Here is a 27,991-nt window from a genome sequence, read left to right on the forward strand (position 1 = left end):
GAGAACGGAGTGTCTTAGCATTACGTTCTCAGGTTCTCTCTGCTTATCCTGCAGTGTGTGGGATACAGCATGAAGCTAGAAAAAAAACAATATTGTTCGCAGAACACAACCTCTACAGAAGCACTTACTCATTAATTACGCAACCCGAGTAGGTACCTTAAGTGACTGTAGTAAGACCTTTATATAATTATGTAAATTCCAATATAATTTTGATTTCCCATCGCGCTACTTATTCATTTATTTAAGGATAAATCGTCATTTTTCTTAGAAGTAGCGTTTAACAGCGAAACGTATTTACATAACACTAATTAAAGTTTTTATATGGATTTCTTGCATTGCAATGTTTTAATATAAATATTATTTATGAGGGAACATACGGAATTAGCAATATCCTTATCGTGTATTGTACGTACATTATAATATTTAATATTTATTATACATTGAAATATAAAATTTTAGTTCAGCATTTTCACAAAACACATAACGATAAGTATAAGTAAAAAGGAAAAACCATAACCTGACTTTCAATTTGCTTCGCGCCATGAGAGACCATATTTATTTCTATGTTAAATAAACGTTTTAAATTAACTTATCCCCTTACTAGTAGCAAGTGGCAAAATTATGGGCATAATATGATCTTCTATTTTTTTATATTAAACGCAAGCATTTAAAGCTGTAGACGATTTAAACAGAAGAAATCCAAAGATAACAAAGTAAATTCTTTCTCCCATCAAACATTTCTTTTAAGTAAACTAAAGAAACAGGGGTCCGGCGTTCCGCCGATATCTAATAGAATTGCTGCCTCCAACATCAAAGGAATAAGTAATCGCTGTTCGAAAAGAAACGGAGTCGCGTCGAAAGATAGAATCGTATTAAAAGATAGGGAAATAAACGGTATCGTAACGGCTCTATTTAAAGTAAAGGACTCTAGGATGGCTCTAGCGGACGGTCCCGTAAATCGCGCTGTGTGAAATACTGCCTCCGTCCACGCGTCCTCGGGGGACCGCCCGCCGCCGCCGCTCCATCAGTATCGCTTAACCCGCGAAAGGTAATTCCTGACCCAAATGCGATTTGAAGGGGAGAAACTTTAAAACTGAAGCTAATATATATAAGTATGTATGTATGTTTGTAGCTAATTTAAAGTGATTACGACCACGCTGCTAGGGGAGGCTGTGCGGCGCGCACGATTGGCTCCTTTCCTTGCAAACGAGCTGAACGTTCAATTACTGGAACACGAGCCAGTTAACAAATTATATGTTATTATATTTTTTTGCGATTTACTTTAATTTTACACTACTGTATATTGGGCTCGTTTAATTTGTAACATATATTCTATAGTAAAGCATACATAAAGCTTACCTTACATGAAAAAAAATATCGAAATATTTAACAAGGATCTAATAGTGTTTAATTACAAATAAGAATTAACCATTATCATTGATATGTGATAAGAGAGCATTTAGCTGGTCACGAGGTATAAAGAAATGCTTTAGAAACTACCGCACGCATTCTCACACCGATATAATACATTCCGTCGATCACATGCTAATACGGGATTATCCAGCGCTCGTTATTCACACGAATAGGATATATACACCAATGTGCAATGTGCAATGTGCAGTGTGCACATACATACACACACATATATGTGGCATGCTGCTGCAACGCTGGCTGAATGCAAATAAGACGCGCTTCACCTAACACGGCTGATATCTGTACATATTTTATACGAAATGCTCACTTATCACTAGTTACTTTCCATTATGCTTTTACCGAAATTTAATTAAATAGTTTCTTTTAAGAAAATGCGGCGTTAAGTTCCGCCACTCAACATGCTCCTCCAAAAGTCGACAGAAAGTGGGGAACGGAAGTGTCTTAACAAAAAGGGAATCTCTTTTCACTAGATTCCTAGATTCCCTCTGCCTACCCTATGTGCGGTATATAATAATGAAAATGATATATCCTTTATGGAGTATAAGCACACCTGTCAGCATCGAGGTGGCATTCACAGGCGCTAAGTAAACGATAGACACATGCAATTAATATTTAAAATGGATACTTTTATATTATACCTACAGGTATGTGTTACAAGTGTTTAAGGTCAAGCGAGCGTATGTTTAAAGAAATTGTAATTTTATGCGAATATAAATTCAGATGGAGATGAAAAGGTTTGCAAGTCCTACAAATACCTAAATAAATTAATAATAAATACGGAATCAGTTCCCAGAAAACGAGAGACTCTCAACGTGTATTTTTATCCATTTACATCGAGGCGTGCAGATAATACTTTATCGAGTTTTTTTACATGAAATTCATCCTTAATTTTATTGTTAAGCCGAAAATGTCAAAATGCCTTTGACGAATGTATTTTGTGTATTTTGTGTCACCGCGTGGATATTATGCAGGAGCATCAAGCTTCTCATGTATCATTTATTCCAGCGAACGTCTAGACGAGCTGTGTCCAAAGCAGCTGCTAAAACGTGAAAAGGCGTATTTTTATTAATTCTAATTTTGTTGCACGTATTAACTGCAGAATTAGTAACTCATTGTTATTTATTTTTCAACTTTACTATTTTTCCTGCTAGACACGGGTTTACTGTGCATTATACTGTTTTCCTTCCATCGCCCAATTTTGAAGACATTACGTGGCGAGTGGCGAAACTAAACGCCAATTCTGTTTTAGAGGCGTCGAAATAACAAAAATAACATTACACCATGCAAGTAGACCTGAGTATAATTTTAAATTATTATAGAAAAACCGTTTTTAGGTTTTTTGTATATGTAATGCATATATTCTAATTAAGTATAAGTATTTCATTTTGAAAAAAGCAATAAATTTACAATATTCTCTAACTCTATGGTAAATAACAAATGGCGCTACAACAATAGTATTATATGCATGCTAATGCGAGTATCACCATGCTCGGTGCATCCCGCCACTTACTACTATAATATAACACAGTTTAAAACTGCAACAAAAAATGCATTTTTTATTTTGTCTGGTGCTTTTTGTAATAAAAAAGTAACTTTGCAAATATCTAATTTATTTTAGGCGTTAATTCTAGTCTAATTAAGGCGCTGGACAATGAATGACATTCATGGATTTAGTTCTTTTTAATATTGTTAGTTTTTTTAATTGAGTTGTTTTTTTATTACGGGATCAAAAAAATATATATCGAGATCTATATACTTTAAGACAAAATTAACATAATATTCATTGACTAAAATAGAATACACTATGACACAGTTAGCAGTCTATTAGATCAGGTGCGAATGGAAGGAGCATGTTGTGTACACTTGACACGGGAAAAACTACGTTGTTGTCTCCGAGAGGCGCGGGGTGATTGACCGCGGGTGGTTAATTGCGTCCCCCCCTTACCTCCCCCGCACCCCCGCATCCCCTGTGCCTCCGAGTTCGTCCTGACCCGCCCCACCCCGCCGGGGTCACGCAGACCTTCACAGGAGTACGTAACATTCGCCCTATATACGAAAATCGATGGTCTACGTAACCAGAACAAGTTCAATTTTTCGATACATTGTCATTGTGATATGACCGACAAACTGCGGAAAAAGCTCACTTATATTAAATGAGCTATTAGTAGATATCATAATAGTAACGACATCCCGTCGTGGAAACTTGAGAAAAAAATGTTTATTTCTAGAAATTATTATATACTCGTACAATATGAAAGACAGAGTCAACGACCATCTGACACTGCAGTGCGAGGTATGCAGATCGCGGAGGCATTTAGACCTGTATCTCAGGTATTCTAATTTGAGAGCATTATAAGGAAAACCCGGTGATTGGTTGAAATCTAAATGGTATTCTTAATAGGGCCTGTTGAAGTGCAAACGCCACGAAGGTAACCAGCGGGAGTCGGTAAGAAAAACGCCGGCGAAGCCACTTCGGTATCACCTGGCACCTGACATACGAACTAATTGATTAGAAATATTCAGAATGTAAAGTGTGCGAGCGGCGACGTAACCTTATTGTGTTAACGACATTTTTATTATGTTGTAACACTCCGATGTGCAATAACAATTCATTTAAGCAAATTACAGACATGTAAATCAACAAACAAAAATATTTAACAGTTTTTTATTATATTTCGATAAGGTACTAAGATATGGTTATAGAAATCTCCTTTACTGATATAATTTGATTAATTTAGTAGAAAATTACCTTCCGTATATAATTTTCCTCAATATTTGATTGATTTAATAATAACATTTGAATATGTGATTTTGATTAGTTATCAATAATTTTGATTGTAAGCTGAATCATAATTGATAAGGTTGAGGCCAGGTCTGCTAATGAAACGTACGTAACTATTATTATTCAGCTATGATTAAGCTGGGACTGTAAATGCGATGGTTGTAGGTTCGATCCCCACTCGGGAAAATGAATTAGTATTTATTAATAATTTCATTTTCTTCGCTCTGTTAACAAGGCAAAGCGCGGCGTTGAGCTCCGCCACTCAACACGTAACGCCTCGAAAATTCAGCAGAAAGTGGTGAACGGAGTGTCTTAACACAAAGAAATACATTAAAATGCACAAAAAAATAATAGTATTTTTCAAAATGAGGACATCTTGTCAAACATAGCAATTGCAACTCAAATCTGTAGTAGGTACGTAGGAGGCACCAAGTGGTGCTTCCTGCACTCACTATGTTTCCAAGAAACCGCCCGCGGCTTTTAACTGACGCCAAGCAAATTTGTCACTCGCCACTAAATTAAAGGAATGTGCAAAAAACTGCAAATCATCGTCTAACTAATTGTACCTATTATATAAATGTTTAATAAATGGACAGAAAAAATGTTATATTTTTATATAGGTACACGAGAGGTAGCTAAAAAAGAATTAGGTACCTACTTGAAATATTTTCTCATATACCGATTTTAATGTAAAATCGTCCTATAGAAATAATACGGGAATATCGCCTTAAAGTTAAAGAATAGGTGTTTCGCTATATCCCGCATATATTAAGGAAGGCAGAGAGAACCTGGTGTCAAGATACTCTGTTTTCAATATTCGAGACATTGCGTGAATGGCGATAATCAACGCCACACTTTGTCTTCTTACCAGAGCGAGTGAAAATAATAATTTAATTCATTGAGTGAGAATATATCATAATTATAAGTATTTCTAATAAAATAAATTTCAATATCTTCTACAATATTGTTCTAACAAGTGTAAATGAAATGAAAAAAAAAACTCAATATTTTTTATGTTCAAACTTAATAATATTTTTCATATTTTATAAAAATATTTTCGTATAATCTACATAATATTTTTCGTATTCCTTCTATTCTTATAATTATAATACTCTAATTATTTTTAATTTCGTTATCATAAATAGGTATGTTAAGTTTTATACGTATAACTGTACTTATCTATGTAATTATATAATAGTTTTTCGTTACCAGGGCTACAGAAACTACAGAAGTATGCGGCGTTGAGCTCTGAAATTTGGCACTTGAGGAGTGTAGAAGAGTACTGAAAATATTTCCCGAAATGCCACTAAAAAAAACTATATTTTATGTTTATAGTCCATGGAAACGATGTTTCGGGTTCTTTAATCATATAAATTTTGTCTCGTTAATTTAGGTTCACGATATAGAGAAGGCTACAGTGCTTAGTGCAGCCTACATGTGCGGCTCAAAGAAATTGCAAAAGAAAACATTTTGTTTAAATATTGCTGAGTAACTTATTTGTGCTGGAACCACTCATCCGCATCATTCTTGGAATCGATTAGATCTACAGAAATACACTGTATTTTGATGTTTTAGGGGAAATATATCAAAATGGCCTCAATTTACACTAACATCTATGTAAGTACCGTAAGCAAAACAAAAAAAAATAATTATTATAGAAAATAATAAATCATTCACAATTTAAATATTCATTGTTTTTATTCATTCTACAAGTATAATGAAATTTGCAAGTAAAATTAATTAAATATCCCAGCGCGACCTCCAATTAACATATTATAATTGTTACGAGGCACTTTGATATGTCGGATGAGAATCAAACACAAACAAAAATTAACGCGACCAAGAAATATAATAAAAATTATACATACCGATGTAATTATAGCGAGGTGGTATTTTAATGAGGAGCAACGCGTATGCTAATGAAATCAAAGTAATTATTCAAAATACTCATAGAATTACAGTCTAAAATTGTAAATTAGAAGGCACGCCTTGGCCGTGGCTACCTGCCGCCGCGCGTGCACACTGCACAGTGCACAACGCTACAAGACGTAGGAGAGAGTAAGACATAGCAAATGTGGGTTTTACATTCCTAAATCTGAACCAGTTACCACATATAACATTTTCTATGGAACACAGGAAGAAAATAACATTTTAATATAACAATTACTTTGCCACAAGACGTCTATCTATTGTTTCATTTGAATCCGATTCCTTGCACTTTGAAAAATGTTGTTTATTGTATATTATTATATTAATAATACATTACTCCACTGTAGGGTTTAATATCTAATTACATTTATTACGTGTATCATAGAACAAAAGGAAAAAAAGAGGAAGCCTCTTATAAAAACTGAAACCCCATTGACGCCCCCTGACGTCGCAAAACATTGTCTATAATATATATTGTAGACTTATTAAGTATGATTTTTATAATTTCTATGCTATAATAGAGAAAAAGAGAAAAAAATACATAGCGAGTTATAAATTTTTCATATAAAAAATGAAAATAATTATTGCATTTTTTCGCATTTTTAAATTATCATTTTCAAAATAAAATGTAATATTTTCTTAAATATTTTTATTAATTTCATATATAAATTAATTAATTAAAATATTTTTTTAAGCCTACGTGCAACGATTTTAGGGCAATTTAATTAAATGGAAAATTGCTAAGTTTAATAGAAAAATAGTTGCAAATTAGAATGAATCGTAAAAATTAATGAACGCTAAAGACAAATTCGACACAGTGCTTAAAAAATTAACGCTGACAAGGAATATTAGGATATTCAATTAAACATAACAAATAATTACCTCAAAGCCAAGCTATAAGTCTGGCTTCGGTAATTTTGAAAGATACAAGTCATTTAACACGTTAAGAACTTCATAATTTCGAAATTTTGAATGACGTAGGTACCTTTGACTCAAAAATTTTAACCATACTAACATAAATATCTTTTTTTAGTTTCGTAGCAAAATAGGCAGAGGGAACCTAGTGTTAAGATTCCGTTCCCCACTATCCACTGAATTTTGGAGGCATTGCGTGTTGAGTGGCGGAACTTAACGCCGCACTTTTCCCTTGATACTTTGATAAGAGATGGAAATATTAAATATTCCATTACATCGAGTTATTGTGGGATTCGAACCCACAACAGAGAGACCCCAATACAGTCTCACACTGGCCTCAATAATGTATCGAATGTCTGTTTTATTCTATTCCCTAATTATTATTTATTATATACTAGCGACCCTCTTGCGGCTTCGCCCGCTTTAACTACTGGATTATTCATATGATGTATGTTTGCAAAGCACTTAAGATAATGTGAAAATTAATTAAACCCTAATGCAACCCGCATTTTTTTAGTTTCAATAAGGATTTTCCAATTGTTTTACACAGCAAGGGTTTTTAGTAGGTAGCGTAATTTTAAATCTGGATACTAATCTTTTCAAGTACTTATTAAAATATATTTAAATGACTATTTTTAGATAGTTAAATGACCTACTTATTTTACCTACTAATAACTAATACAAAAAATATGAAACCAATATAGCGCTGAAATAATACATTTAACTGAAATTATTCAATATGTGAAACGCATCTAAATTTTCTTTGCTATAGAGGCGGGTTTTTTTTTCGAGCTTGTGGTTAATGCTGTTAAAACAGCGACACCGGTTGGGTAGGCACTACGTGGCTGCCTGTGAGGAAAATTAAATAGAATGCATCGGCCGGGAATCGAACCCGGGCCGCCCGCGTCGCAGGCGAGCATTCTACCACTGAACCACCGATGACTGCTCATCACGCGCTTGTGTATAAATAAGCAAAACGTCGCGAGGCGCGTTTCGCAGCAAGGATGTTTTAGTATTTTAACAACTTCTAAAGTACTTATTAAAATGAAAAAACAGTAAAAGACAGTTCATCTACATTAAATGGCCAACGTAACTAACATACTTATTTATATGCTGAGAGTAAGGGATAAGTAAAACTTGAGTCGGCACAGCTGATGAGTCAACGGCGTGATGTGTCAACAATTAAATGCGTTTTTCTCTAAAACTATTCGCAATTTCGAAATAGTGTAAAAAGCAAATTTTATCTTCGTTTAACGTAGAAAATTAATAAAGTATTTTAAAGGATAAGGATTAGTACCATTATGGAAAAATATCCCTCACAATAAAAAATATATTGAAATTACTATTTTTAGACAGAAATATGATCACTACACGTTATCCTTAAAAGATAAAAATATGCCGTCGCGGACTTTTTTGTAGATCTTATTAAGAGGAACAATACTCCAGTACATTATTTTCATGTAGTACTTACCATTAAAGCAGCGCATGCGCGAAAGTGTCTCAACGGGTAGGACTTTATACATATTTATCGTATTTATGTTAATTTACATAAGAATGTACAAATAATAAACTATATATAAACCTTCTACGAAAAATACTCGACCTAATGGTGAAAACCGCATAAAAATCCATTGGGTGGTTTAGAAGAAGAGTTAGAAACAACAGACAGACACGAAAAGCGACTTTGTTTTATAAGATATAGGATTATATATAAAAAGATATAATGTGTGAGTATCATTGTCACTACTCTAGCTTGTAGATACCTATTATATTATCAATATCTATTATTTAATAATATATCATAAAAACATTAAAATAATACAAAATAATACTTATTATTAATAATATTAAATTAATTTTGGCGGTATTTATGGTGGTGGCGTGACGATGGCAAAGTTCACCGCGCTCCCACTGACCACTGCACGCGAGACTACCGAATAATGACCAATTGGTTTTCATACGAGTATGTCAAAATATCATTGAAGCTTCTATATTATTATTATTAAATACTTATTTATAACGTTAATATAGTTAGTATATACGTTAGGTTAATATTTCTTGAATGTAAAAAAAGACATTAATTTTTAAAAAAAAAAAACGAATAGATAATTGTAATAAGGGTTTCAAATTATTCTTTCATTACACGTAATATATATTTTTTTACATATAAGTGGTGTAAGGGATCATATTAATTATACTTTATAAACCTATCCTATTATATTTCATTATAATTATAAAATTAAATAAAAAAGTAATTTATCGTAGAAACTAGCGTTAAATAATAACGAACTAACAAAAGTAATATTATTAATAAACTAATATTATTATATTTGTCTGACAAGGATAACAAAAATACGGCTTAATATAGGAAATTAGGAACAGAGTGAATACTATAAAACGCCTATAGCTGTACAATAATCCGCGTCGTACATTTTACTTTAAATCAATTACCAAGTAATCCAGTAATAATCCAATAGTCTAACCGCAAAAATTACGCTTTCATTTGGTAAATTGTAACCTACTAGTGATTAATTAATTTGTACAAGAAGTCAAAAACGCGCCTACCTTGACAATATGACAGGCTTCCTTGCTTTGCTTTTAAGTAATTTTAATCTTTTTTTAGTTTCTCACTGTATCCCGCATATAGCAGGGTTGGCAGAGGGAACCTAGTGTTAAGATATTCCGTTCCTATTCATTTCTGTTCCCCACTTTCCGCCGAATTCTGAATTGCGTGTTGAGTGGCGAAACTCAACGCCATGTATTGGCTTGTTACCAGAGGAAGGTGCGAAAAATTAAATATTACCTTTCCTCGATTGGGAATAGAACCCACAACCTGTCGTGTTAGGTATTTTTTATATAACACTTTGTTATAAAATTAAAGTCACAATAAAAAATATATATAAAATTTGTTTGGTAGTGAAACCCTAATCTCAGATTTTTTTTAAATAAAAAAAATATATAGAGGAAGACTTTATTAGTCTTGAATTTGAACTACGTTACGTAATTTCTATTTGTAAATAGAAATAGTTGATAATGTAAAAATAATGAAACAGTATAATTTAGTAAGTAATAGGCACCAAGTGCCGTAACCTCGTTACAGGTGAGACTGGAGTTCGGCAACTACGAATTATTTTAATATAATTTGATGGTATTTTGATTATCTCGTTACGTCGCTATTGTTTTAGATATAATGACGGTGTGACACTTTACGGTCATTTATTGTGTCAGGGGTGTCATTTTCAAAATTATTATGACATTATTTTATTAGGCTAATTTTCACTGAGTATTGAGAGAGTAAATGTTTAATAATAAATAACATAGAATGGCTAGTATTTTTGGCACCCAAAAATGTACTGAAATGGGAGTCGTACCAAAATTAATCTAATGTTAAAAGCACTTGAACATATTATTTGTCAAAGAAAAAAATCTTAAAAGCGTTATCGTCCCATTGTCACGAGGCGCGTGCTAAGGGACGTGCGAAGGGGCGAGGGGTGATAATATCAGAGCGCGAGTCCATCACAGCCCGACTCATATTATTAGAGTAAATTGAATAGCGCCCCACGAGCCGCAATAAAGAGGTGAACGCTGGCCTCTCGGGGCGTGTCGAACCCTTCCGACCTGCCAGTAATCCTCCACCGCCTTGTTGACATATCGTCGTGTCAACACACCTCACACCTCGTGTTGACGGTAATGAATGTGAATATTATTGAAGGATAAATAACCATCTTCGCCCTTTTCAACCACTTTTTTATAGGGTTAATGTTTGTGGACAAAAATGTAGAGCGATTAGTTATAATGTCATAGAGTGACCGCGTCTCGTCGAGGCGATACGATAGGAAAGAGAGGTTTCTACTTACTTGCTGGTGCCGTTACAGACAATTATACAATGTGATACATCAATTTTCAAATGCATGGAAGTAAACCAACACTAAGCACTAACGCACCGAGTAGGCCTACGACACCCAGCACGTTAAATACGGTTAAGTGCAAGAGCCGCGAGTCGTAGAGCCAACTGTGATACTACTTTGCCGAGCCGCAATAGGCCGTGGTGGTGGTGTCTCCGGTGGCTAGCCGTCGCCGTGGTCGTCAATGTCAGGAACGTGGTAGCAGTGGTGGTGGTGGCGTACCGTGGCGCTGGGCGCGCGGTGGCGGCCAAGCGGGTGGGTCGCGCAGGCGCATGGAGCAGTCGAGCGGCTGGTCGCGCAGGGCCAGCGCGGGCATGGCGCGGCCGCGGCCGCCGGTCGTGGGTCGCGCCGTCTCTCCGAGCGGCCGAGCGTCCGCCCACCGAGCGCGTCCGTGAGGCACTGCCGCGCGCTGCACGCTTTTTTCCTAAGTTTTTTTTGGGAGAGCGCGCGGGGGCGGGCCCACCTCCGCCAATGAGAGGCCGCGCCTCCCGCCGCCGCGCGCCCGCGCTCCTCCGCCCCGCCGACACCCGCCGCGCCGACTCCTATTTACGTGGCGTATATTAAAAGGGTTTTCCGCGGTCGTTATGGATTTTCCGATACGTTTTACATACGACCTGGACGCATCGGGTCCCGTAGTCGGCCCCTGTACTAACTAACTTGCCTGATTATATTATATTTTATTTTTTCAGATGACTCTATTGAAGTCTTAATTTTTTCCTATCACCTGTTTTAAGTTTTAAAATAATTTCAAGTATTAAATTAAATTCAAACAAGTGCTACATTAAATTCAAATTTTAATACCTACCACCTGATTTAGTAGTAGAGCAAGTATTTAGGGGTCGTTGACCCGCTACTAGCGATAGAGTCAAATCGAACAAAGCTCTCGGTAATCATTGTGCTGCTGTAATCTTTACACGTGATCTCCTTGTGCGGGGCTGTCGAACTCTTTCAACTCTTTGAACGAATAGATCGATTAAGAACACATTTTGTTTCTTTTATATTAAAATTTTTAGAAATCATCTAAACATATAAAAAAATAGTAAAGTTAAGTATAGTTATACATTTACGCTAAATACCAGACAGAAGAAATAATGTAAATTACTCACTGAATTGAAGACTCTACATTTTTTAAAATGCATTAAATATGTTTTTGTTTGATTATCTCTACAGAAAGAAATTTTTAAACAAAGTTAAAAAGTTGTAGAAAATTTAAATATGAACTCTACCTATTTATAAATTAGATGTTCATTTTATCTGGTGCCAATATATAGCGTTTTATATAATATCTGAAAATAAAATATGAATTTTACACTAAGCATTTTATAAAAATAACAAGGAAAAAGGAATAAAGAATTTCAATCGCAAAACTAAGAGGGGTACACAAAGGAACTTCAGACACACTTTTAGTTTTTATTTTCTGTAAAAAATGCAAGAGACGTGGTCGTTACGGTGACGTGATTTCAATACATTTTTTTTTATTGTGCTTACTGTGGCATTTTTTATATATTTAATCTCTAACAAGTGACTGCAAAATCTTATACAATTACCGCAAAAATAAATTGAGATCTATTTACAGAGAGAGAAAATTTACCGTTAATTGAATTAGAAATTTGCGGAAAAGTGGGGAACGGAGAGCCTTAACACTAGGTTCTCAGGTTACTTCTGCCTACCCTGCTAACGTGCGGGATTGAGCGTGAAGGTAGATAAATTTGCTTATATGACTTACTTTTGCATGTATGACAAATAAGATAATTGTAAAATTCGTATAAAGGTGAAGAAAGTGACCTTTAAAATAAACTATTAGGTACTAGTTCATCACAGATAATTGACTAAAGATATCATTTTTTTCACCTTTACTACAAATCGATAAACTAACATAATCTACCATTCCATCAGTTCTTTTAAAATAATGGACCGTAAAATTAATTCAATAGTTACAATGTAATACTATCGTTATCAAGTACTATAAAAGGTGGCAAGCACAAAGTACACATAATTTATGCATATCTTCTTTCGTTTTTTTATATAGAATATACATTATTTTATATAGAAGCCAATCGTGGCACATTGGCACAAGTGTGCTACTGTAAACGCAACAGGTTGTGGGTTCGATTCCACTTGATGAAATGAATCATCATTCCTCGCTTACGCGCAGTAACAAGTCAAACCATCACTGAACACGCAGTGCCTTCAGAATTCGGTGGAAATTGGGAGACGGAAGTGCATTCATGGGAAAGGAGTGTCTTAACACTAGGTTCCCAGGTTCCCTCTGCTCACCATGCTATGCGCGATATACAGTCAAGATTTAGATAATAAATGTCCAAGATACATTAAAATATTTTTAGAAGTAAACGACTGATTCAGATAAATAAGAGTATCTTATTTATCTGAATCAGTAGTAGTAGTAGTAGTATCTGTATGTATACTTGACGCGGAGTCAACATCTCATGAGAGGGTTAATCCTTTCAACTCACAAAAAATATAACACTGATAAAGTCAGTTTAATTTAGACGTCGTCGTTTTGTAAACTTTGTTAAAAACAGTTTGAGTTAGTTGGTATTCTTATACAAATAAACTTATGGTATTTCCATCATGTATAAGTGGCCTGTTGAAATTATTTAAGTTGCTTCATTGGCAAACCACAGTCAGATTAAAGACGTAATTTTCATAGATACGAGGATAATTTTTGATGGTGCTGCCACCATAAGCTTTTTCTTGGGGAGTTACATAGTCCAAAAATATTTTTAGTTACAATTAACTACATATTAAAGAGATGTATATTTAAGAAACACATTTATTTGTAATGAGACCAGCCCAGAAAATGTCATTAGGAACAAAATTCAATATCATACTCCTCCAATAGAATATATTCAATTCAAGAGACGATCCCAAACCATATCGAAAACATTTCAATACAACGTTTCTATAATTTATGTGATCGATTAAGCCAACGACTCTACGTTCAACAAAGGCTTTGTCAAGAGCAGATTGACCCGTGCCGGTGCACAACACCGCGTGCTCGCCTCGTGACTCTCTCATTAACTGTCACTTATAAGATTAATCTTATTGCCTGGTGATAAGGCTTGTTTTGTGGATGCTGGGATGAGATGTGGGTCAGGATCGGGTGACGTCACGAGTCGGTGTGACATCTGCCACCCCCGCACCTGGACGTACCCCCTGCCCGCGCCCCCGCCCGCACCCCCGCCCGCCCTCGCATATACACCCCGTATGGCACACTCCCGTAGCGCATGCAGATTTATAGCACAACCGAAATTAGCATGGACATACAGTCCATGGAAGCACCAATTGGTTGAAAAAAATCATTAGTAAGCCTTATAAGTAAACAATAAAAGTAGTTAGGTTTGCATTAAACTTGTAAATTAAAATTGTAAATTAAAGCTTTATTAAATTATTTTATGCTTTTTAGTTCTTGAAGTCGGTTCTTTTTAACGTAATTTTTTTGTGTATATTTCTTTACACCTGTAAAGAAATATACACAAAAAAATTACAAAAAAAAAAAAAAAAGGTACTAGTGATTTGTAATCTCAAGAGGGGGTCGACGTATTTGACTAACATGAGTACTTATTTCTTTTATATTCTTGGAATTTAATATCAGATATTACATTTCATGTATTATTATTCCCATTAAGCATCGCCTTAAGAATCCTATCTCGCTGGTATACATGTCCCAAGATTTTGTCTGGTTGATGCGTGACAATAATATAATTATTTTACAAATCGAGAAGCCACTTCCAGTCCGTCTAAGCATACATTTCGATACGTTATCTTTAGTCCAGTATTTGCGATGATCCCGTCCAGCTCGGGGGACGCGTGGTCGCACCCTTTCCAAAGGTGTCGCCGTCACCCGTCAGTAATTAAACTATCTATTTGACAATATAGATGTTAGAAGAAATAGATAAGGTGTCGTTTATCAGATTACTTCACCATGTGGGCTCTTATTTTATGATATTGCAGTATTTTTAGCAGAAAATTGGTAATTTATAGGTAAGATCTAACCAAATATAAGTAACACGACAGATAATACTTTAAAACTAAAAGGATCTCATTTTTTTCACCTAAATATAGTATTTCTATTAGCACAAGAGATTTAGTTTAAAATAAGATAATTGCATAAATTGCATTTATGTGAAAACATATCAACGGAATCAACGGGAACGGAGGGAACTTAACACTAGGTTCCCTCTGCCTACGCTGGTGTGTGTGGGACACAGCGTGAAGCTGAAAAAAAAATCAATCTTTTATTTTGCGATATGTATCAATTTCTAAAGGTTTGGGCAAATAAATTAATTGTACGTCGCAAAAGCTAACCGATTTCGACCGGCTTTGACATTTGAAGGCGAATTGAGCCGTTGCCACCGTCGCGTCGCCCGTCGCCGACTCGTTACACTGTGTAAAGACTTAATTATATATCAATTTACTACTGTGTTACGCTTTTAGAAGGAAATTTATATTAATTTATAGCCAACCCGCCCCGACTTCTCACGGGTAAATGATAAACTATTAATTAACTATACATCTGCAATGAATAAATACAATTATTCCTTGTTTCAATATTAATAAAAATGATTGGGTTAGAGATAGAGAGTAAAAGATAAAATTACGATAAAGTCACTAACATATTTTAAATATACCCATATTATCTAAGTACGAGTATATTTGATTAATTAAAATTAAAATAATAACTCTCCATGGAGTACGTTGCAGGCTGTGCTGGAAACAATTTGACAGTGCAGTAAATTCACTTTATTATGAGATTTTACTGAAAAAAAAGATCACCAAGTCAATCGTTGCCAATCAAGGGGAGGATTGGTACAAATGTCCTGGCGTGGGCTTTTAAGGGCTAATGACGTATTTATGGAGTGCTACAAGAGACGCGTAAGGTTCGGAATGCACATTTACATTATGAGGCGTCGTAGCTCTCCTTTAAAGAACTCTGTCGAGCTTAGGAATGAAAGCTTACCGGAACTTTGATTAAAAGATAAATATTATCGAGATTTACACGATGTTTTTTTTTTCAAATCAATCTAAATCGCATGTAGCAGGGTAGGCGGAGGGAGTCTAGTGTTAAGACACTCTGCTACTTTCCGCCAAATTCCAGAATGATTGCGTGTTGAGTGGCGGAACTCAGCGCCGCGATTAGCCTCGAGACCAGACCGAAGAAATTTGAGTATCGAGGCCAACTGTGGTGCAAGGGCACAAAGTTGTTATTGTAAGTGCGACAGGTTATAGGTTCAATTTCCACTAAGGGAAATGAAATATTTCATATTTTAATTTGCTTTCTCTGGTAACGAGAGAGAGAGAGTTCCACTTCTCAACACGCAATGTCTTAAGAATTCAGCGTAAAGTGGGGAACTTTATGGGAGCGTTGTAGACGTGTCTATTTAAGGCATATTGGTTGCATATTCGATATTTATGTGTTATTTGAAATGTTATGAGAGCTTGATTTAAAGTGGTCATTATACTTTAAAAGGTTATCTTAGTATCGTACATATGACGAAATTAATAATTTTTAAATTTGATATAAATAAAAAAATAAAATACAACTTTACTTTGGTATTTATAGTGGGCATAATAATAAATCATATAAAATATTCGAATAGACGTTGCAAATAATAAATATTGCCAAATATGACTTTTAAAAGACTAAATTACTATTAAATAAAAATAGACTTTTTATTTATACAATTTTTTGGAATAGCGATAGATATTTCACAATGAGATGTATAGAAAGATACATGCTGATATAAGCTGATAGTTTTTATGAATAATTTGAAAACTATTTAAAAAGAATTTAAAAAATAATATACTAACTTGAGGACAAAAGTAGAATTAAACGAATTGATTAAATATTATTTCCAACATAATTAATATTCTCAATGTATATCAAAAATCGGCATTGAGGTCCTTCAAGGCAGGCCATCGCCAAATATATATCTCGTCTTTGACACCTGCATAAAAAGATTACAAATACGGATTCGCCAATGCCTTATTTGGTTAGTATAAGGATGTTTCGTATTAAAAGTGTCATGGCATATTTGTAGAACATTCCCTAATATGTAATGTATTAAAAACTTTGAATTTATTTAGTACTAGCGATTTGCTCGCGGCTTCGCCCGCGATATCACAAAAGCATCATTTAATTTTTTTTAATTATATATTTTTGAATAATATTCTCTTCTTTCCGTCCACTAAATATATTTTCTGTTAGTACCGAAACCCAGAGCCGTGTTTTATCTGGCCTAAGATAAGATAAAATCGTTTTCATCTTATGAAAATAACAAAATTACGAAATTACAATTACACAATGATATATAAATAAAATATAACGAGAGTAAATTTAAAATGTATATTTATTACAATATTAATAATACCATGACAATATTAATAGAATATTCTATTTTTTTGTTCATGTTAATTATGCTAATCAATTGTAAATAACAACCTTACGTGAATAATTAGTATGAATACAATTAAATAGTTATGTAAAGTGATGTGCTACTCACGCGTGCGCAGGCGCAGGTCGGTGGGCGGGCACGCGCTGCGCAGGAGACGCTGCAGGCGCGACGCCGGGTACTGGAGCCACGATCTCTCATTGCGTCGCTGAAACAAATAAATTGAAATTAATATGAGTGAATTAGATAGTCAGAAAGAACCTGGTGAAAAAATACTGCAATCCCCACTTTATGACCAAAATAGAGACAAAATCCAACATCACAGTTTGTCTTACCGAAACGGAAAAATTAGTATACATATGTAATAAGGTGTACGTAGCGCAGGGACACAGGGGTGTGATCGTAAATGGGTTCGATTCACACTCGGTGAAATGTATTATTTTATATTGTCAATGTCTCACTTTGATAGAGTTCCGCCAATCAACATGCAATACCTCGAGACGAAAAGTGGAGAACAGAGTGTAGTTTCCATTTCACCGTGAGTTCATAAAATAATTATTTATTATTTACAATTCCATTAATTTTATAAAATTAATTTAAGACGTGTGTGCTATAAGCCGTAACTGTCAAGAAGATTTCTCACTTTGGCAAGATGTTGGCATTGAAACATAATACGCATGTACTTGTATTGTTTTTGTGTAGAGTTTGTTTTGTTTACTATACGTCGTAACACGTGTAACATTAATAACTAAATTACTCCGTTCGCATGCTCTGTGCACTTTGCGGGACTGTGCAGTCTGTAGCACTGATCTCTGTGCACTGTGCACTCACACGCCCGACCCCACGCGGGGGATTGATAGTGCAGTCATCACAGGTGCGACATTAGACTCAACAACTATTAGAAAACATAACAACAATCCGCAAAAAAACATTCTTCATAGAGCTGCGTTAGTTTTCGCTTTTTACTGCAATTACGCGTCGACCGCTTCGCGCCGCCCTCCGGAACAAATTAACTATTAGATTCTCACGCCGATTATTGCATCTAATTCTATATCTATTGTGCGCCTCGTCATTACATATCTAATTGGATTTGTAAAGGGTTAGTCATAATTAACAAGGTATTTGCGAGGCGAGGTCACCGGGCCGGCATTCCGTTGAGTATTTAAACTCATTAAACTCATTCAAATGACTCGTATCGCTGAAAATTTTCCTCATCCGCGAGCGGGCGGAGAACTTTTATAGCGGTCTTTTATAAAACTGTAAAACATATTTGAGGGGGTGGCGGCCCGCGAGGACGGGGCGCGCCAGACATTTATTAAATAGTCCATCCAGAGCCTCCCTTTTTCAGTTGGAATGGTAATGTGGAGTAAAGTACATAGGCAGGAGGCGGCGCCGCGACGCTCGCCGTCTCTCTCGGTAATGTATTCACGTTTCCGAGCGAGTCATTTTTTATCGCAGTCGCGCGGCGCATTAGAATTTCCACGCGAGAAAATTTCACGCACTCGGTCGGGCGGCGGCGACGACTAGGACAGGCGACTTCCATCCTTTCAAACACAAAGATAGAGGTCATATTGGTGTGTGGAGAAACGCTTGCGGGAGAGTACTCGGCACTCAGTGTGAGGCGGGCTGGGAGCTACATTGTAAATTCCGGCGACGCGCGGGAGGGGCGGCTGAAGGCGCGGGAGAGCGCAGGGGCGGGTGGTGCGGGCGAGGGCTCGGGGGGAGGGGTCGAGGGAGGCTCACCATCCACTATTGATATTTCACTGCATATTCTACAGTCCTCACAAAGGACCACCGAACCTAGCCCGCATATCCTGGAAAAGGTGCACAGGAAAATTTAAATAAATGTAATTTGTTACATATTTTTGTAAAAAATACGCTGGGAACATAAGTCCAAAGGAATGTCCACCAGTCCACTTATTTATAGGGCAACAATGGAATTCTCCGTGATACCCTATCACAATCAGGAGAAAAGCGGTGCTTTATGTCGTTAGAATTTTCTTGTCTATTCCTTTTCCTTCCCACCCGTGGACCCGCACCAGCACCACTCAGACCCTCATTTATATCAAAGTTGATTTCCATCCTACTAATATTATTTATGTAACAATACCACAACACAACACAGCTTCATGCTTTATCCCTATCGCGATAGACAGAGAGAAAAAGAGCGCCAAACGCTACGGTCTCTACATACCTCTTTCGCCTCGTCCACTGTCATCAACCTCTTCATATATGCCGTCCGGGAGGTCCTTATGCTTATTACGTGACCTTCTTCTAGTATCTTTGATACTATTTTCGAAGGTCAATATTATAAATGTGAAAGTTTGTAAGACTGGACATCTACACGCAAAATTACTGAACTGATTTTGCTATAATTAGCAAAATAAAATATAAATCTTATTATTATAACTAGCGGATCCGGACGCGGCTACGCCTGCTTGAAATATAAGAATATAATTTCTATAGAAATATAATTTCAATCTAGATGAAATGCTAAAAGTGACTATTATATTTATTTTCATAAGGATGAATATCAAAATGACGCGGTAACGAACGCGGTCGCGTAGCGACGACGGTTGTTATTAACATGGCAGAATAAATTGCATGTCAAATTAGAAAGTATTTTAATATATTAGTATATATGTGTAATGTAATGTTTTATAGCCTATAGCACTTCTGAAGAATGCAGCTTTCATACAAAACAAAAACATAGTAAATCGGACCAGTAGATCCAGAGATCTTAGCGTTCAAACAAACAAACAAACAAACAAACAAACTCTTTCGCTTTATTATATTAGTATAGATTAAAAAAATAAACAAATTGTAGGTATAACTAAAACCGTAAAAGTTGTGAGAGTTCGCTATCATAACGCCGCACTCGTTTCGCCGCTTCGTTTCGTCCGTCACCGGTGCCGTCGCGTAAAACACAATCATTACACTCGGCTTGCCAACCTTAAAGTACCAATAAATGTTATTACAATACTTCAGAAGTTATAAATTGTTTTAAAATTTCATATATAAAAGAACATTTCTTAACTTCACGCTGTTAGACACTCCGCTCCCCACTTTCCGCCGAATTCTGGAGGCAATGCTTGTTGAGTACGGGAACTCAATGTTGTGCTTTGCCTCGCCACCAGTGAAGTAAAAAATTTAAATATTTCAATGTTTCCTCGAGTAAGAATCGAACCCGCAACCGGTCGCATTTAGAGTCACACGCTTGTGCCCCTGTGCCTCGACTGGCCTCTTTACGTTAAAGAACAATAAGCACTTTTATTTTATTTATAAAAAAACCACTGCTATTATAAATTTTTACAAAATATAACAAATAAGAAAACAACTGAGAGACCCGTCATTATGCACGCCAGCCGTTATCGCGTGGCAAAGGTGAAGGCCTGTGGAAAGGGCACGTAACGGGATTTCTGCTTTCCCTCGACCTTGAACGAGTTCAACCCTTCTAGGTTCTCGACATGTTAAAGTAGATTATTCTTATTAAGGTATCTATATTATTTAAGCTAGCTATTTCATTAAAATGTACTAATATTCGGCACTGGACAGAAAAAAGAAAATGCGATAAACAATAACATTCTATATTATTTTTTGAGTGTTAAAGAAAAAATGAGTTAAAAAATCTAATTTACTCATATATTTCCGTTAGATTTCGCACGATATTTCATTATAATGAAGACGAAACATTTTATTACTTAACGAGAAATCCATTTTTTGACGTAATCTGGCACTTATCAAAGCAATTATTCATGGCAGGTTGCACTTAAAATTTAAAATTTATCTCAAGATATACGAAGTGCATTGTTGATTATGCACTAAGTTTTATTGTTTTGATACATTTAATATGGAAACAAGGAGATTGACGACAGGCGGCGGCGCTATAAACCGCGCTCGTTAACTGCGCCGGCGCAGCGCTCGCTGCCTCGAGCCTGAGTGCTCGGTGAATTAACGCTATTATAAATGCTCGATGCTTGTGTTGTTTCTTATCGCATAATATTGTTTAAAAATATCATAATATTCTTTTAAAATTTATTAAATGTTATAATGAAATCTACAATATAGCAATAATATCTACGATAATAGAAAAATGTGGGTACTTTCTAATTAAAAACATTTACAAATGCGTTTTTCATTCGATCATTCCTATTATTTCAAACATTCCCTGATATTTGTGTCGTAATAAAAGATCGTTATAGGATTATTTATATTAGTATTACTTTGAATTTAGTTCACATTGTCAACGAATTATTCAATAGCCTACCTTCTAAACATACGAATGAAGCCGTAGCTCATTTCTGGTAATTGATGACTTAGAGGTGGACAATAAAGGTGTTAAGACGGCCGTCACGAGCGTCGTTCCCAGAAATTAATATTGTAATTCCATTTTATATCACATACTTTTTGGATACCGAACCATAATAATCAAGCGGCCGTCATTGTACCGTGGAATAGTGACTGATTGTATACGCAAGGGTAGTGGGTTCGATGCCCATACAGGTTAGATCCTAATATATGCCTTACTATCTATGGCAAAAAGGTTAAATTAATTAAGAAAATATTAAGGAATTACAGAAAATCTCTCTCAGAGTGATTATTACAATTAATTACATTTGCGTATGTTACTACATAATTAAAAAGATTAATATATATGTTTGTGTAAGGTGTAGCTTGTGTTATTTTAAACTTATAATGTAAATAGGTTTTTTTAAAATTATAGTATGGCTATTTTCAATTCTTTACATTTCAAGGCTAACTTGACATATAATAGTCAAAAAACAGTTCTGAGAACACATAAACGTAACATATATATTTATGGCACTAAAATACTGAGAAGCTACATAACTAGTTAAATTATACTGAGAATAAAGTATCTGAAGTAAAAAAATATGGTTTATGTATCAATTTACATTAGTAAAAATAAAAAAAAAGCTTCTCGAAAGCATTAACGATGCTGACCTTTTAATATTAGTTGATAATTAAAAAGTGCGTTTTAAATGACTGATTAAATAATATTTTAATTCTTATTTTAATTTCGCAACTTAACTGTAATGAAAAGGGCAGCCTACAATTAGAGTCTTGCTGAGTAAAAATTTTTGAATAAGTAAATAGTAATATATTTACTGACTTCATGAGAAATAAAACATACACAAGCAGCAAAACAAAAGAGAGCTATATTTTATTTCTTGTTTTATCAAGACATATTAAAACACAATTTCATATTCAAACCGCATATAAAATAATCTATTAGTCACCGGAACGAAAAACTCAGCCATAAATCAATATCATTCATAACATAGCGTGTACAATGTACAGCGTAGAGGTGCGCGCGCGCAGGCTTCGGGGAAGGAAGCGGCTCTCGGAACAACACCTGCGCACTTGCGATGCGAGACCTCACGCGTCTATTATACTTGCCGTGTAATAGACGATCATTGCCCGTAATCTTCATATATAATCGATACTAACATTTCTGGATATTAAATCGGAATTAAATTTTGAATTGTTTTGTTGTGGATTTTATATGGCTGCCATACTTTGATTCATGAGTGGCCATCATGGTGCAGAGGGAGAATATCTGACTGTAAACGCGATGGTTGCAGATTCGATCTCCATTCGGGGGTATAGATATAGGCTCGGAGGTATGGTTTAGCTTATTTTTATCTCCTCATCTGGGTTAGTGGACTCTTGGATCTCTTTCTTATGAGGAAATCTGCTTTACCAAAATAATAAAGGTAACATCAATATCGAGATTTTTTAGAAGAAGTCGAAGTTTTAAACAAAAATGCTAAGTTCAAAATGAAAAAGTTGTAAGTAAGTTTGGCAAAATTAAGTTTTGACATAGTTATTTGTAAGCAGGAGGAATAAAGCGCACGTCTTCGTAGATATTAGGGTTAGATTGTCATTTTTTTCTATACGGTTTATAAAAGAGTATTTTTTTTACTAATACAAAACAAATTTTACACAAATTTTTACGCCTTATAAGGCGATATTATACAATATTGTTCACCATGTTAAGTGCATAATCAAATGCATTTCACACATATTCTTCAAAAACGCCGCCGTGGGTAGTTCAGACAATTCTATAACAGATTGACTTTTAACTGAAATTTTCTTAAAAATATCTGTTGTTCATTATTAATTATTTAGTGCAGTAATAAATCTTGAAAGTAAAAAGTTAACTTAGAAAGTTTTTTTTAATTCAATGTATAAACTCCTTGCCTGCATATAGTAAGAAGGCAGAAGGAACCTAGTGTTAAGACTCTCCGTTCTCCACATTCCGATTTCAAAGCATTGCGTGTTGAGTGAACTCACCGCCGCGTTTTTGCCTTGACATCAGAGCGAAGAAATATATATAATAAATAATAATTCATTCCCCCGAGTGGGAATCGAACTCACAACCGTCGGAATACAGTCGCACGTTTTTGCCCATGCGCTACGACGCGCGACGGCTTCATCATCAAAATATCTGTTGTTCATTATTAGGTAATTATTTACTGCAGCAATAAAAGTGGGAACTAAAAAGTTAACAAAGAAAGTTTTTTTTAAATTCAGTGTATAAACTTGCTATTGTACTATTTTTAAAGTTTTTATTTTCTTTTAAAATAATACATTTTGCAGATATTCATGCTTTAAAATTGTGCATGGATGGAAGAATGTAGGCAGAAAAAGTAGGTAAAATTAAATTAAATATTTAATTGTTATATTTGTTGTTACCTATTTCCATTCTCTATTAACAAATGCCTTCTATAAAAGCTATAAGAGTTTGTTAAATAAATTATAGAATCACATATGAGGTTTGGAAAGGATTTTTAAAATTTCACATAATTCTACGTCTTTACGAAGCAATTATTCATTTTACACATTGAAATTAAATAGTAGCATCAAACTAAAGAAGTTTAAAAGTTTAAATTTAAAATTTACAACATTCTTCTAAAGTTTCTCCTCCTCCATTCTTCCTCCAATGCTTCCATATACATCAAAAGTACGCGTCAACAAGCAAACATTTAATAATTTCCCTAAAACATTACAATACAAAAAGCAAAAGATTAAATTGCATAAACACGGTATTAGTACAAAATATGATTAATAGTGCGGAGCGAGTCGACGGGCAATCAATCTCATTTGATTGATGGTTATCAGAGCAGTGTCGCATTTACATACGTACATACGTGCCACCGCGCTAAGCTTATACAAGTATATTTGCATCTCCCAAATATACGAGGGTGGGTAGAGATGGCCTAGTGTTAAGACACTCTCGTTTTGCATATTGGCGCAAAGGCTAGACTAGTAAACGCGGTAGGGGTTGTGGATACGATTCCCAGATATCTGGATTCTATTCGGGGAAATGAAATATTAAATATTTTCATTTCTTGACCCTGATCGGCGTTTAACCGAAGTGTCTTAATGGGAATAGAGTGTATTAACACTAGGTTCCCTCTCTGAGTCTGACCAAAGCAGAAAAATTAAATGCATTAATAATATCGCCGAGTGTAAATAGAAATCACAACTAGGTATACAATGTATAGAGACATTTCCCAACTGCCTCGATAGTAATATTTTATTTATGAGCTATTAAATCTTACTTCCACGACGTATTTACATTTAATTAATAGAAGTGAATATTAATGACACAATACAAAGGAAAGATTGTATGGTAAAAAACTGTATGTCAATGATACTGACAACTGTGTTGATATTGTGATTGAAGAAGTCTGAAAGCAGTAAGTAAATCAATAAATTGTATATAGTTAAAAAAATATATATTAACATTATGAGAAAAATAGTAGAGACGTTGCAATTAATTATAATAAAAAGGCTATAAAGAAAATACATTCAATTGTACGATTATTTAAGGCATTCCTTCTTAGCCTTTTAGTTTAGAAGTTAAATCCTTTCTTACTGCTCTACACTCCCAAACCTCCTCCCATTTTACGAAATGTGAACTTTACCAGTCCAGTAGTATCGTTTGTGTTTTGTCTGTCAGTCAGTATACAAAGGAGATATGTGTGTATATACAGGATGTAACACAATCAATGGATCAACGCTCACAATGTTCAGAAATTTTGGGTGGTTCGGCAGATATTTAAAAATTTCTGATTTTTGGGAAAAAATCCGCTTGGGGTTTTTTTTGTCTAATATGTTTTGTGTTAATAATAGGCCTTTTATATGATATAATAGTTTAAAAGTATCGGTTTATAAATCTTGGAAATAACACAGAAACAAAAATCGTTTTTAAATAAACTAAATTTTAACATAAACTCTCAAAGGCAGCAGCGTTAGTAACTATTGCTTAGTATTGTTTCCTACTGGAAACATATTTGAATGACTACTATACTTAATAGTCATATGAACAGTTCAAGGTCGATGTCGCAGGAGGATGTATGATAAGGATATAGATAAGAATAAAGCCAGTTCAATCATTGCCTGAAATCACCTCCACAGGTATCACCGGGATGTGCTGGGCAATGATATACACAATGGTATATCCATTGGAATATTTGCATTCACCGTGTGTCGTAGATGATGCTATCTGTATTTATTGCTGTATATTTAATGAGGATATCTGCTATTATTTACAAGGTTGTATTTACTTTTACATTAATCTTTCACTCGTTGTAGGTTAGCGTAATGTTAATGTAAAAGATATCATAGTGATAGATTATAGATGTATGGATGTATATCTTTTATATCTAATTTTAAGACACTATGATATCTTTAATTTTAACATTACGTTAGTGATTCATACAGTAAGGAAAACTAACTAATCATTTTTGTTCCTGTGTGCTCATTCTAAGAAAATTATAATCATATTATTCCTCTTTAGAAAACAAAAAAAAACACTTTATATGTTAATGAAAATAATAAATTATCATATCACACTACAGCGTCAAAGATCTACGGCAAGACGTACCCATATTTAAATGAAGCATATTCAAATGATACTTCCGCTTCTAAATGAATGAATGAATGGATATTGTAAATGAACCGATAATGAATAGTAATAGCAAATCAAACAATCAAGTTTCAATATGCACTTGTAGCGTTATGCCGGTCACGAGTCACGCAGGTGTGCGACGCGCGGCCCGCATCGCAAGCACCAGCCTCTACCTACACTAATATATGTACCTAAGGACCAATAATACCCACCAAATTCGTCTCTCACTAAGAACAAAGTGAATCGACCAATAAAATCGATAACAACAATACCTACAAAGATTTTTCGTTCGTTCCTAATGTATTCAGTGCAAAAATCAAACAATTTATGAATATTTATACAGGATGCTTTTAAAAAGAAAGTCTAAACGATATGTACAGACTTTTATTGCGCATTGTGACGGCCGATTGAATATAATCCAATGATATATTAAGTCAAGTTTCTAAACGAAAAACAACCATTCATTGATACGAGCGTTCATTGTCCACACACTTTTTTCATGTTAAGAAGCATTAGTTTGGTATATATTTTATTGCTATGTCAATATTTCTACAAATTAAATATTCTTAAATAAATCCATAATTCTATAAATTTAAGTCGTCGTGGCGCAGGGGCACAAGGGTGTAACTGTAACGTCAATAGCACTTAATTCCTTTTATTTTGTGTGCAATATGAATAACAAAATGCCTTTAACAATAATAATCGTAAAAATAAGATGATTTTCGTTATCACTCACGGAGATCGTGGCGCGGTGTGCACCGACTGCACTTGAACTGTACTAAATGTTTATAGGCACTATAACAATATTCTAGTATTGTTTTATACAAAGCTTTCTCAACTTTGGAGGCTTTATCATATGGATTAATATTATAAAGAATAAGGTGGCAAAACTCTCTCTTACAAAGAAGCTTTTAGCGTCACGCTGTAACCCGCATACAGCAGGGTACGCAGAGGGAACCTAGTGTTAAAACACTCCACTCTTACGTTGAGACGTCCATTTTTAACCTAGCTTATCCAATACAAAAAGGACTATACAATATAAAGTGCACCAACGTCTACAATATTCTTATATTAAAACTCGACTCATAATATGCAAAACTGGTTCCAGGAGTGTAATAAAGTAAAATTGAAGCCTGTTAATTTGTGAGAGCACGGAACATCATGCGTGACCCGACCGCGCCGCGATCTACAGATAGATACAGGTACCGAAGTATATAGTATGGTAATATTTCGCGCTCGTGCTTGCCAAGTGGCCGACTTGCCAAGTGGCCGGCTTAATTATATCATATCGGTGCATCTGGAGATAAATCATGGAGTGCACCATAACTCACCCCGACATCGACACTGTCGCTACAACTGATCTGGTCGCGATTATGCAAGCTTCTGCTTTGGACCCACCAGCCTATTAGCTTATCGGCTTATATTGAATTTTTCGTCTAAATAATATTAAGATTTTTTAAATATAATATGATGCTATATTAATAAATATTTGTTATTAAATGAATTAAATTAGGTATTTCGCTCTATCGCTGTCAAATTAGTAAATGGTATTTAAGGTTTAAGGCCTAGCTGTAAAAAAACAAGAGTGAATTTCAAAAATATAATAATATATAGGGCTAAGGTATAGTTCGCAGGTCGCGACGCAGGCGGGCACGTGTGGTGTCGATATCTCACG

At 34.9% G+C, this 27,991-nt stretch overlaps 1 protein-coding gene and 1 non-coding gene across 2 annotated transcripts in view; both read right to left on the reverse strand.

Annotated features, from left to right (window-relative positions):
• Positions 1-27,991, reverse strand: part of LOC146528521 (uncharacterized) — a 131,262-nt gene that overhangs the window by 45,483 nt on the left and 57,788 nt on the right. Inside the window, exon 2 of the mRNA XM_085203287.1 lies at positions 17,490-17,586. Within this exon, the coding sequence (XP_085059413.1) occupies positions 17,490-17,586 (97 nt within the window). The remainder of the gene's footprint in view (positions 1-17,489; positions 17,587-27,991) is intronic.
• Positions 7,932-8,002, reverse strand: TRNAR-GCG (transfer RNA arginine (anticodon GCG)). The gene has a single exon. It is a non-coding gene; the product is annotated as a tRNA-Arg (tRNA).

Source organism: Heliconius melpomene, chromosome 19 (genome assembly GCF_056956725.1).
Source record: "Heliconius melpomene rosina isolate 202511_hmr_F chromosome 19, ASM5695672v1, whole genome shotgun sequence".
In the NCBI taxonomy this organism is placed as follows: Eukaryota; Metazoa; Arthropoda; class Insecta; order Lepidoptera; family Nymphalidae; genus Heliconius; species Heliconius melpomene.